The 11,792-nt window shown below is 39.4% G+C and overlaps 2 protein-coding genes across 5 annotated transcripts; one reads left to right on the forward strand and one right to left on the reverse strand.

Annotated features, from left to right (window-relative positions):
- The first annotated feature begins 615 nt into the window (after positions 1 to 615).
- duoxa (dual oxidase maturation factor) lies at positions 616 to 2,537 on the forward strand. Of its 2 annotated transcripts, XM_004069948.5 has the most exons (7): positions 616 to 873; positions 957 to 1,014; positions 1,127 to 1,261; positions 1,427 to 1,634; positions 1,748 to 1,962; positions 2,048 to 2,235; positions 2,396 to 2,537. In XM_004069948.5, the coding sequence occupies exons 1-7, from the start codon at positions 727 to 729 to the stop codon at positions 2,405 to 2,407; spliced, it is 963 nt and encodes a 320-aa protein (XP_004069996.1). In that variant the 5' UTR covers positions 616 to 726; the 3' UTR covers positions 2,408 to 2,537. The 2 variants fall into 2 exon arrangements, with proteins under 2 accessions (XP_004069996.1, XP_078804777.1); XM_078948651.1 differs by lacking the exon at positions 2,396 to 2,537 and having other exon boundaries at positions 2,048 to 2,302.
- Positions 2,538 to 2,924: 387 nt separating this feature from the next.
- apba2a (amyloid beta (A4) precursor protein-binding, family A, member 2a) lies at positions 2,925 to 11,742 on the reverse strand. Of its 3 annotated transcripts, none has more exons than XM_020703959.3 (12): positions 11,599 to 11,742; positions 8,780 to 9,989; positions 8,506 to 8,610; positions 8,271 to 8,301; positions 8,042 to 8,187; positions 7,625 to 7,711; positions 7,360 to 7,545; positions 7,017 to 7,196; positions 5,535 to 5,747; positions 5,342 to 5,461; positions 5,120 to 5,260; positions 2,925 to 3,632 (listed from the first exon to the last, which is right to left on the reverse strand). In XM_020703959.3, exons 2-12 carry the CDS (start codon positions 9,956 to 9,958, stop codon positions 3,561 to 3,563), a joined length of 2,460 nt encoding a protein of 819 aa, XP_020559618.1. In that variant the 5' UTR covers positions 9,959 to 9,989; positions 11,599 to 11,742; the 3' UTR covers positions 2,925 to 3,560. The 3 variants fall into 3 exon arrangements, with proteins under 3 accessions (XP_020559618.1, XP_011474316.1, XP_078804775.1); XM_011476014.4 differs by having other exon boundaries at positions 8,506 to 8,613; XM_078948649.1 differs by lacking the exon at positions 11,599 to 11,742 and having other exon boundaries at positions 8,506 to 8,633; positions 8,780 to 8,917.
- Between the last annotated feature and the right edge of the window lie 50 nt (positions 11,743 to 11,792).

The following is an 11,792-nucleotide window of genomic DNA, read 5'->3' on the forward strand; positions in this document are numbered from 1 at the left end:
ACTCTCAACTGTTATTAAGCCTTTACTTCATTAGTAAATCCAAACAGTTAATACTTTAAATCTCCACGTTGAAAAGAAACGTAATACATCTCTAAAAAGCCCAGTCTCACCTGTTGCAGAGGTAAAGATGCTGAATTGGAGTAAAGCAGGTTCAGTCAGAGGTGCACCTGAGGACTTCTGCAGTAACAGCTTGATGTGTTGCCCAGCTGCTCAAAACGTGTATGTGACTTATGTCACAAGTGGGAATGGCCATCATCCCTGGATCACACCTCTTTTCTACAACATTCCACCAAATGCATCCTCCCCCTCCTCTCCTGTGACATGAAGGGGGCCACAAGTATAAAGGAAGTGTTCGTTCACCAGTCTTCAAGCTTCTCGTCTCCTCTTGTAGCTTTCCAGGTAAGATTTCTTTTTATTATTGCTCTGTTGATACTTTATTGGCATTTAAAACTTTGCATTACAGTTTGATCAGATGCACATGAATCAGTGTGGGGTTTTAATTGACTAGATGCAAAAAGATGCGTGCCTTTTAGAGATGCATTTGTGACTTTGGAGTGGAGAGCAGCTCCAGGTTAGACATGCTTTTGTTTGATCTCGTGCCATGTTACATGCATGCAATATCCCTTATCAGTGAGCTGCTATCTCTGTATCTGGAGGGAAAACTGAGATCCCACTGCCTAACACTGCTTTCTCTGTTTCAGCTGTATTCTTAGATCAGACGCTAAGATGACTTTCTACAACGACATTTACCCCTTCTACCCTCTACAAAGGATCTCCTTCATCTTCAGTGGTCGCTTACTCACCATTATTCTAGTCTTCTTGGTGCTAGCGTCCACTCTTCTCCTCATTCTTCCTGGAATACGGGGGAAGTCGGTATGTTTGAGCTAATCACATAAAATCCTGATGATTTCCACATGTTGAAGCAGATTTATTTTCTTTATTTTTCTGCTCATTAGAGACTTTTCTGGATGCTCAGGATAATCACCAGCCTGTTCATTGGTGGGGTAATAGTGGGTGAGTTTTGTTTTCTCAACAAAGCTTAGAACAAAACCAATTTGTGTTTTCAATTTGCTTTCCATTAATTGTGAACATCTGAACAATGATTACCTTTGTGTTTTTTGTGCAGTGCTTAACTTCACTGACAACTGGGCTGAAGCCAGAATGACCACAAACGCCACCTACAAGTCTTTCAGCAGTGCAGTGATTAATGCTGAGGTCGGCCTGCATGTCGGTCTGTACGGCATTAATGTGACACTAAAAGGTGAGTCACCTAAGCTGCAAATGTGTAATTTTGAGGTGTTGAAAGTTTCAGGAAGTTAAGCAATGCAGTTTTGTTGATGATGCTCTCTCACCACTCAGAAAAGGATCAATCGCCATTCATTTTGCACAGTAGTTTTCATTACAATAGTTGTTTTCCATGTTTTAGGGAATCCTGTCGTGCAGTTCAATGAAACCATTAACTACAATGAGATGTTCAGCTGGCATGACCTAACTGAGGAAGAGTATGAAGAAGCTCTGGAGAAAGGTTTACCAAACCCCATCCTCTACATCGTTGAGAAGTTCACCCTCAACAGTCCGTGTGGTCTGATCTTTCAGTACAGATACTCAGGAAGATTTGCCTCTGCAACACTCTGGTGATTATAGATCATTTAGACAATATTTTCTTTTAGAGTTATGCATCAAAACATTCACTAGATTTTTATTATTAAAGAAGAAATTGAAAGAGTTCATCGGATTTCTTTTGCAGGACTGCATTTTGCAGCTGGATGCTCTCCAACATCCTCTTCTCCATGCCAGTCATTTTGTACGCTGGTTACATGATGATAGTCACTGCAGGCTTCATTTTCTTCTCCATGGCCTCCTTCTCCACCATCATGAATGTGCCTCAGTGTGTTTTCTCCATCGGAACGGACTCCGTTTCTACAGAATACAGCCATTCATTCTGGTTGGCGCTCGCTACAGGTACAGTTGATATTCAGTTAATAATTTCTTTAGAAAATGAAACAGAGAAATGGGGAAGGTTTCCACTGACTGAGGTCTCTTCCAGGAGTTCTGTGCACCATCATTGGGACCGTTGTGGTGATGCTGAACTTTCTGATGCCAGAGAGGATAAAGACAGCTTTCAGTGTCTGTGTCGATGGTTGTGAGGATGAGGACGTTTTTTACAGGGAAGGATACCTTAACTCAGTTTTCCTTGATGGAGCGCATTCTCCTCTGCCTTTAACAGTTAAAGAAGTAAGTTTACTGCATTGACTTTCATTAATTTCACAAATATTTAACCATTTTGTTAGAAGAATGTTGTCTTGATGTGTATTTAAAGCAGTAATACATGTCTACTCATAATTTTAAATGATTTGGTATGTAACAGACTGTTTTTTTTTTTGTTGTATTTCAGGATCCTTTATGAAGTTTCCAGGATTTTTTCACAAACTATACTTGAAGATTTTGTTTGCTGAATGTGTAAGAAAGTTTCACACCCGTCTAACTGCCTATGTGAGCCTGAAGTGTTATGTGTTGACAGGAAATTTGTTTTTGAATCTGTACTTTTTTTTGTCAGGGTTCTCTGGTTGTAAAACAATATAGGCATTTGTATGGGATCCATACAAAGTGTGTGTTCTTTGATCACTAATATAATTCATTCAACTGTCTTTACAAAGAATTATAAGACAATCCATGAGTTTTTGCTAATCTCATTAGCGTCTTTTTGCATAACTCATCTTCATTATGCAAAGTTTTAAATTGCCTTGTAGTTTTTTTTCTATCCTAATTGGCACAAGTAAATGTGAAAAGAATGAGTGTATGAATGAGCATTAAATGCTTTGTAAAAGTAAATATAATGTAATCCAACAATCGTATTTATTTGGTCTTAAAATCCAACATTTGTATGTGTCTTTATCTTTATCAATAAAATACTTGAAAAATACTTGAGTCAGCAGTCAAATTGTAATTTTGTTCAATTTCTCATTACATTCATCCAGCACAAGCATATTCATACATTAATATACAGTCAGTCAAAGGTACTGATCCCCCTACACTGTTTTTGAGAAGCAGGTGTAGCTTTGGTTTTTAGCATCACCAGCAAACACAGTTTAATCCCTCATCCCAGTTCATTTTTATTGTCCTTTAATACTTAGTGTAAGAGATTATATTGTCAGATTAAGAATGAGTCCTTGGTCAGTTATTTTCCATGTTCACATGCATAAATTCTGAAGGAATAATATGGCCTTTCTAATCCAAGTATATTGACAATACAGGAACAATTTCAAACCCATACACATTATAAAAATGACTAAATGAAAAATAATTTTACTCATTTATCTCTTCATAAGAAAATAATCATGACCGTAAAGCTACTTCTCTTCAACACCAGAAACTCATACACAGTACTACAGACAGTGTTTACATTTATAAGGCCATTATGACGATGTAATTCAAGACAAAACCTGAAAAATGAGGACGAGATGCTCCATACGGCATCGCAGCAAAAGCCCAAAAAGGAAATAATAGAAAAATAAATTCTCGCCCATCCATCCATTTGCACTGTTCCATACAGGTCTCCTCTATATGTAGACAGGAGTCTCCTGTCCTGTCAGCAGTCTGAACATCACAGCAGGCATTGTCTTCATGTTGATCTGGTAGAGAAAGGGACATTTAGAGATGAGGCCTTTCTGCACCCAAAAGTCAGTTTTAACAGATACAATTTTAGGGTATCACCACTTCAAATCAAGCTGGATCCCCTCCATTTGCAGTCCCAGATTAGGAATACACTTCAAATAGATTAAATACATGCTTGGATAGTTTGTCTTCATCTTATAATAAAGAAAATATGTTTATTTGCCTCAATTTTAAATTTTAGGTAACCATGTCATCCTACGTGCCTAACCATTCATCCAGGAAAAAAAATTCTGAAGTATTTTTGTACTCTTTACGTAAATTAATAGCACATTAATAATAGTACAGTGTAAATGATACTCCTAATTCTAATATTAGACACGTTACTGATCCATTAATTCCTGCATAGATTATGCACTTAGTTTACAACACACTGTGATGCATTCTTGAGTCTTTTTCACATGAGTCACAGCAGTTTCTTGGAACAAACTTAGCGTAAATATTTGAAATTACTTTTTAAATTACTCACTCATAATATTTTAATGCATATTTCACTAGCTGGACACTGCAAATACTGTATTCTTAAAAAAGAAATTTGATTGGATGTTTTGTGCAAAAAGTTGAGGTAGGTGTCCTACTAATGACACGCATAAAAATGAGAAGAAAAAGGCTGTAGAGTGCTGTGACCCTTATGCATGAAAGAAATCTCTTTTACCCCACTCTTTTCTATTGAGAATCACTGAAGAAACACATATCTGTTCTTTAATTCTAGATTTAAATGCTAAAATATGCTGAGTGACTCTTATAATGCCAGCGGCAGCATTGTAGCTTTGTAGTGATCACCACTGACACTAAAGAAAGTCTACATGTAGCGGGGGCCCATAATTTCCGATAAATGCAGAGAAATGTCAGATATTTTGATTGGATGTCGGGGAACAGAAGGGGCAGCCATTTCTGTGATGCAAACATGGCTTCAATGAAAATTCTAACATTTTGGGATTGGCAGGGAATTTGATTTTTATTTTCAAATTGACTTGGCAACTGAAACAGCTGCATCCTTGAACTGTTTTAATTTCTAAAAAAAATGTTTTTATTTGTGCTTTGTTAAGTGTAGCGTATTGCTTCTTATAGCCACTAGAGGGTGAATGATCTATTTTTCCTAATTGAGTTGGCCTTTATCATTGGTTTACCAAATAAAAAATTCTATTATATAAGTTTTTTTTAATTACATATTTGAATATATATTGCAATGTAACTACGATAACCAGCTTCTTTGGTTTTGGCAATTCTCTGCTGTCTGGTTGTGAACAAATGTGCAATCATTTGACCATGGTGTTTTTTTCTAACGGCAAAAACATCAATTTTGACAGTTCCGTTCTGCACTTTAGCCCATTGTGGATCAAAGTTTGGCTTTGAACACATTTTGCTGTGTAAGTTTCTATGTGGCACGGCATTTATGTGGCGCTGTAATCAGGGAAAATTGCCATCTTGTGTCATGAGTTCTTACCTCACCCACTGAGACAGAGAGGGTTTGCACAATCTTTTCGTGTGCCATGGCAACAACACTCTGACCGTTTATTTCGATGATCCTGTGACCGACTCGTACACCCCCTCGCTCAGCGATGCCACCTCGCATCAAACTGCAGATCTTAAACAAGAGAATAATGGAAGGTAATGTGCGACTTTCCGCATCGTTTGAAGCTGCCGGCCTTTGTTTAGAGACACTCACGATGCCATTCTGAACACTGAAGCCGAGCTGAAACTTAAGGTCAGGTCTCTTGATGAGGACAGTGGTGACTGGTGGGCAGCTCACAATACTCAGCTTTACTTTGACCTGATTCTTCAGACCCTGGAACAGATACAAAAAGCATGTTTTTTTTATGGAAATTACACAATAACTTACACATATTTTTGCCCATTACCTTGATGATGCCCTGACAAGTGGCCAATGGCAGTCCCACCAGACTCGTGTCGTTAATGGACATGATTTGGTCACCCACACTGAGTTTTCCAGAACGAGCTGCAGGGCCACTGTTCAGCATACTGGCCAGGATGACGGTGGGCAAAATGGAGCCCCAGCCGGACTCCACTATAACCACACCGAGGTTCTCCCCTTTCTGCTTCTCTAAATACACCTGATGAGCAGGAAGGGAAGTAATGTTACACCTTTTGGAAGATTTTACACAACTAGAGCAGTGGTATACATCAGCAGGAGCGGTTTTTCTCAGTGAAAATTTGTTTTTTATGGGTTGTTTGAAGGAGTTACAAACTCTTTAATTCATCAAGATGTATATTTTTAAAAGTGTGTTTTTGTTTTTGAACGACATTCAGCATGAAGGGGAATAAGTACTCTTTCAAAACACTGTTCTTCTGTTACTATAGACTAAATATAAGCAGAAACTGATGATTTTGATTTTTTGGTTTCCTCAAAAGCGGCAACCATCTCTGTTGTTGTGCATATAGGTATGGATGGGTCCCACCTCTGAATGACAACTACCAGTAGTTAGAAAACATTGGCAAAAAGCCAGGTGTTCATTTGAAGTCATGCTAGTAAAACTGTCATCAGCACGGGGGGGGGGCACCAACCAAAATGTTTCATGTCAAAAAAGGAGAGAAAAGAAACACAAATCAAATAGCTAAATAGACCTTAAAATAGAATAATATGTTCATTCAGTGATGTGTTTGGGTTATTTCATTTATAAAAACTCAAATTGTAATTGTATCTTGACAATGAAACCTTTACAGACCTTTTTTGACCTTTAACATCAGGTATCCTTAAAGTCCCACTCAAATCATCTTTTGATCTATTGTAAAAGCATTTCCACCGGCCTTTTAATTATGATTATACTGTTTTAGGCCAAAACCTGTGTCAATTTCTGGGACATAGTTTCTGCAAGCGGCTGTCGTTCATTGGAAATTCTCCTTTGAGTTGTGGCCAGAACTGCTACCGGAGTAAGCCTGCCCCTACTTCCCATCATCCATCTTTTTACACAATTTGCTTATAACATTAATCCAACATTAGTGAGCCAACTCAGAAGAGGAAAACAAAGACTTACACAGATCTGTTTGTCCACAAGTGGATGCATTGGAAGACAGAGGAGCCTGCAGCCTGCCAATTGTAGCTTCTATATCACAGCTTTTTCCAACAATTTTTTGTCTGCACCCGATTCCCCATGGTTTGAATAAAGAAATACTCAGAAATGCAAGTTTAAGCATAATTTTCCTCATATATATCTTCCATCACGAAAAAATGCCACTAGAACATGTTAAAAATATTAAAAACCCAATTTTCACTGGAGCAGGTCATTAAAGGGTTAACAGTGATGCGGGATTGTGTGGATGTGAAGTAATTTGTCTGTTAAATAGAAGTCAAAATTAAAACTTTAAAAGCATAAAAGTCTCACCTCCTTGCAGTTGTCTGAGTTTGAGAAATGGACAAGGTCATCGTGGTACATTTCCTGTGAGTTGATAATGTCGCTGTATTGTTTGTGGCTCAGGTCGGTTGGGTTGATACCATTGGCTCGCAGGAATTCTCTGTAGGCGACACTAAAAGCCTGACCAATGGACTGTGCAATCAGCTGCGCCTATAGGAAGGGGAGCGTTTGGGGAGAACTACTCAGCAGAAAAGCTATCCCAGTTGATAACAGCAAGGAAATGAGAAAGATCACAATGACTTGAGTGACTGCAAAAGCAGCAGCTAAATAAGAACTGGATGGTGTGGAGTTTGTTGAAGCAGCAAATGCTTACATCTTCTGACTCGAAGACATAGCAGATCATTCTGTACTGACTCTTTTCTTCGTTGGCGGAGTCAGAGGGTTCAGAAAAGTCCTCCGGCGTGGCCTGAGAGATGCGCCGCCGAGCCATCAACACCACAATGCTGCCGATGTCAGCGATGTAGGAGATGGTCCGCAAGGCACTGTCCATCATCGTCTCCTAAACGCAGCAGAAACAAGTAGGGTTTTTTCTTTTTTTGCACGTAGTGAGATCAAAGATAGGATGCAGATATTCTAACCTGTGTGTCAGCATTCAGCACTTTGACAGCTTTAGTGGAGATGAACAGATCCACTTCAGTCATCATCTGAGAGTCCTCATCCTGACTCTTTAGAAAAACAAAAGTATCATTTGAGCTGTTTTAATAATTCCTAGAAGTGATATTTGGTTAAGAAAAAGATGCAATAGCTCCACTTTGTGGCAACAAAATTAATTCACAACTGCTAACATTTGAAAAAATAATACACAAAAACATTTGACCCTCAAATCAAACAGAATGTTTCAATATTTAATATTCTTCAACGATAATATAATTTATTTTGAACTTGTTTACCAGGTTTTCCCCAAATTGCTTAGTTCATTTTGAAAATGGCTGATTAAAACAAAATGTATTTAAAGTATAGATAAACCAAATCAATGGATTTTAATAGCTATTTACCTTGATGTGATTGATGGCTTCATGGGCTTGAGACATTCGGACAGACTTGGATGGATTTTTGTCAGACATCACCTGTGTGCAGCCAAGGTAGTTAGCAGCAAAAATGATCCCATCGATGAGATCCTCCGGCTCACAGGGGCCTGGAACTTCACCGACAGAACAAAGACTGAATGCTTTGGAATGTGTAAGAAGTTCAAGATGTTTAGAATATTTTTTTTAGAATATTTACCATCTTCAAAGCTGGGAAACGAAGCAGATTCCTGTTTTTTTTTTTTAGAAAAAGACAGCAATGTTAGCTAAAAAAGTTAAATATACAAAGTGCTGATATTTTTTGTAATAAAATAAGTCGGTATGCTCACACCATTTAAGAAAAACATAAAACATTTATGAAACAGCTTCATTCCAAGAGCTCAGGAGCTGCTAAGTCTCATCTTTGAGCTATTTCTTAGTGAAACCAGATCCACCTTAGGAGTGTTGCTTTCCTCTGCAGAGACTGGCTCTGGACACTGGGGCTCCCTTTGCTGCTCTGGTACTTCCTCAGGCATCACACTCAGGTTTGGCCTCTCGCCCTGCTGAACAGATTTGGAGTTGCCTAAATATAGATTTAAAAATTTCTTGAAACTATGTGAAACTGGTTGCAAAGGTTATTTCTGTTAAAATGTGGTTGCAACATAGAGCACACTTTCTGTGCAGTCACTAGCTGCAGCAGGTGAGATCTGCCGGATTTGCATTTCCTACCTGCTCTGGTTTCTCCGGCATTCTTTGCCTTCCCTCAAAAGACTCTCTCTGTTGTTCAGCTGCGTGATGAGGAGCCGCAGATGGCTTGATGGCCCTTGGATCGCTCTCACGGCTGTAAGCAGAGGAGGGCCTGGGTGTGCTGGGAATTGGTCTGTCAGGCTGGGCATTCTGGGGGCTGGCAGGTGACTGTGCATGAGAGTGACGTGGTGGAGGAGGAGGATGATGCTTGCTGGCGCCTGATCTCCCCTTGGATCTCACTGCAGACTTTTTACATTCCTTGGGTAACGTCTTTGGGCGCTGCTCGGTTCTGTTGTTCATGCATCCTTTAATCGCAGATTGTTCTGCGTCTTCTCCTGTGGTCTTCCTCAATTGTCCTTTACATTGCATGTCCTTGGAAACCCTGTGAGATGCATCACACTTCTTATTTAATCCTTGGGTATTCTGATTTCTTGCAGACCGGCTGTCATCTTTTTTCCTTTCATTGCTTCCCTTTCTAATCCTCTCATTGTCTTCATCTTGATAAAGGCCTTTAGGTCTTTGAACATTATTATCCGCCTCCTCTAAATCCTCTATAAATCTGGCTCCACGTAGCACCTCCTCTAACTCGTCTCCATCTTTGGGGAAGAACTTGTCTCTGTGGCTCTTTTTCACAGCTCCCTCAACTTCTCCTCGTGCTCTTACAGCACAATGTGACCTCAAACGATGTGGATTGTTGTTTGATTGAGATCCATCACCTCTTTCTGTGCTTTGAAGTGGCCTTGGGGTGATTTGGTCAAGTGAAGAAGAAGTGTTCTCCTTTGGATTTTCCTGCACTGTGTGCTTTTCATCCTCTGAACCGTAGTTTTTGTAGCATTTCCCATCAACAATGCCCCCTCTGTTTAAATGCAGCACCTCGTCATAGTCCTGCTCCACATCAGAGCCCACGTTGTCATACTCTGAGCAGGTGTCCTCCATGTCTTCTGGACTTGGGTCAGAACTCATGTGATAGTGCTTTTCAGAAAGAGGAGTTGACTGGTCATTCTTTTCATCCTTCAAAGAACAAGGTGGCCGCTGAGTTGCCTCTCTTATCAAGCCTAGCTGCTCTCCTTGGCTCGTTTCTTTAAGTTGCGCACCAGGGGAGACTAAAGAGCCGGGAGCCACGATCCTTTTAATGGCTCTTGGGTTTTTTTCATGAGCCATAATAGGCCCCAGTGGTCCATAACCCCAAACCCTGTGAACATTCATAGAAATTGTATCTCTTATATTAAAAGTCCAACTAAAAACAATTCTGAATACATAATTAGGATGCTTTAAAAATACTTAAGTTATATTTACTTTTCATACTCATATTAAACTAAATCATATAAAACACTGTCAAATGTGGTTTAAATTATGACAGGAAAAATGCATGATAAAAGTCCTATTCATCCATTGCTTTACATAACATTGGCATGCAACATCTCAGGTCTGTCATTTTTTATGAATCCCCTTCTTGCACATTTGTGCTTGTTTTGAGTTCAAATGTTCTTCCTGCAGGAAAGAAGAGCTGCAGCAAAAGGGCTAAAAATGAGCCAGACTGTCACTGTATGTTGCCTTTTCTCATTATTCTCACATTCTTTATCTCTAAAAACTATAACATAACATAACTCTAAAAAAAATAAGATAAAAAATACAAACTCCCTAAAGGTGTCAGTTGTGAGTTTACTATTAAAAATTATTTTACAGTCTTTCTTTGTCTTTGAAGGAGTATGTCCTAGGCTGAGGTACAACACAATACCATCAAGTAAACATGTGATGAAAAGTTCAACAAGGCTGCAAACAACTGACATTGCTGACTTCATGCAAAGATCCTAAAAATAAAATAAAGATGCAATGAAAAAATTTAGACACCTACATAATATATTTGGTATTTATCCAACTAAAACTGTTTGCTAAATTTACTGGTTCTAAAAGGGCTTTTAGAACCAGTAAATTTAGCAAACTGTTCATTTTATTTATTTGAAAATAAAATGATACAAATAAGTGAAATATTCAAGAAAGACACATTTGGCTGCTTTGGTAATAAAAACATAAAGTCCTGTTATTACAAAAAATTATAATGCATGCAAAGACTTGAAAGACTTGCACATAACCAGTTCTTGGCTTGAAAAGCAGGCTAATCATGTCACTACCCACTCCCATATCCTCATGTAAAGCTTTAGAGTCCGAGCTCGTTTATATTTCATATTTTCTAAAAACCCAAGTTACTGTGAAATGAGTTGAAGTGCTGCAAATCCAATGTCCAACTGATTTAACGCATCATTGGCGCAAACCCCCATAATCTCCGCACAAACCCCAATTGTGAACTCTCCATGGTGCTGAACGAGCAAACCCCACACAGAATGGTCTGGGAATTTCCTCGCATCTGGCTAGCCCCGCACGTATTCCTTTTTTTTTTTTTTTTTGCATCTTATAAAGTCATTACGATGAACTTTTGCCGCAGCTGGAGTTCTTGCCACATGTGGACACGCCGCGTTTCCATCCCCACGTCGATCCAATAAAACGATACAAGACCTTTCTGCGCATTAAGTGCGCCCAGTAATGGAGATGGCTCTCTCAACATTCGCTGTGGTTTTGCCATCTGGGAACATCCCATTCCCCTTTCTCTGCTGCTGCTGCAATTCACATCGACCTTGATTAGAAGCATCGAGACTGCGCCACGCTGGCTTAATACGCAGAGAATTGGCAACTGGGCCATAGGGAATCACCCAGATGCGTTTTCTGCTAAGTGAACGCCTCCTTTATGTACAGGGCCTAAACATTTTTTTCTTTTTACAAGCATAGATCGGTAGGCCACTTACCGACATCCGTTTATGTGGGTGGCCCTCTTTGTAACATGCCGCGTTGATCAGATCAGGGAGCTCTCCAAAAAGGGGGGGTGAAGGCTCAGCAGCCCAGGAACCTGTGTAGGAAACACACCCCTTAAATTAGTCCACTCCCAGTAAGAAGAAAAAAACCTCAATAGTACGTTTTAGTGCTTAAAATAACATAGGCG

The sequence above is a fragment of the Oryzias latipes genome, chromosome 6 (genome assembly GCF_053564925.1).
Source record: "Oryzias latipes strain Hd-rR chromosome 6, Olatipes_Hd-rR_3.1".
In the NCBI taxonomy this organism is placed as follows: domain Eukaryota; kingdom Metazoa; phylum Chordata; class Actinopteri; order Beloniformes; family Adrianichthyidae; genus Oryzias; species Oryzias latipes.

Excerpts from the sequence above, each read along its gene's own strand:
- apba2a (XM_011476014.4), bottom strand. The coding sequence starts at position 9,958 with ATGGCTCATGAAAAAAACCCAAGAGCCATTAAAAGGATCGTGGCTCCC. Across the intron at positions 8,614-8,779 it reads TGCCGGAGAAACCAGAGCAG|CAGGGCGAGAGGCCAAACCT; the intron begins GTAGGAAATGCA and ends AAATCTGTTCAG. Across the intron at positions 5,462-5,534 it reads CTTGTCAGGGCATCATCAAG|GGTCTGAAGAATCAGGTCAA; the intron begins GTAATGGGCAAA and ends TATCTGTTCCAG.
- duoxa (XM_078948651.1), top strand. The coding sequence starts at position 727 with ATGACTTTCTACAACGACATTTACCCCTTCTACCCTCTACAAAGGATC. Across the intron at positions 1,015-1,126 it reads CATTGGTGGGGTAATAGTGG|TGCTTAACTTCACTGACAAC; the intron begins GTGAGTTTTGTT and ends TTTTTTGTGCAG. Across the intron at positions 1,635-1,747 it reads TTTGCCTCTGCAACACTCTG|GACTGCATTTTGCAGCTGGA; the intron begins GTGATTATAGAT and ends TTTCTTTTGCAG.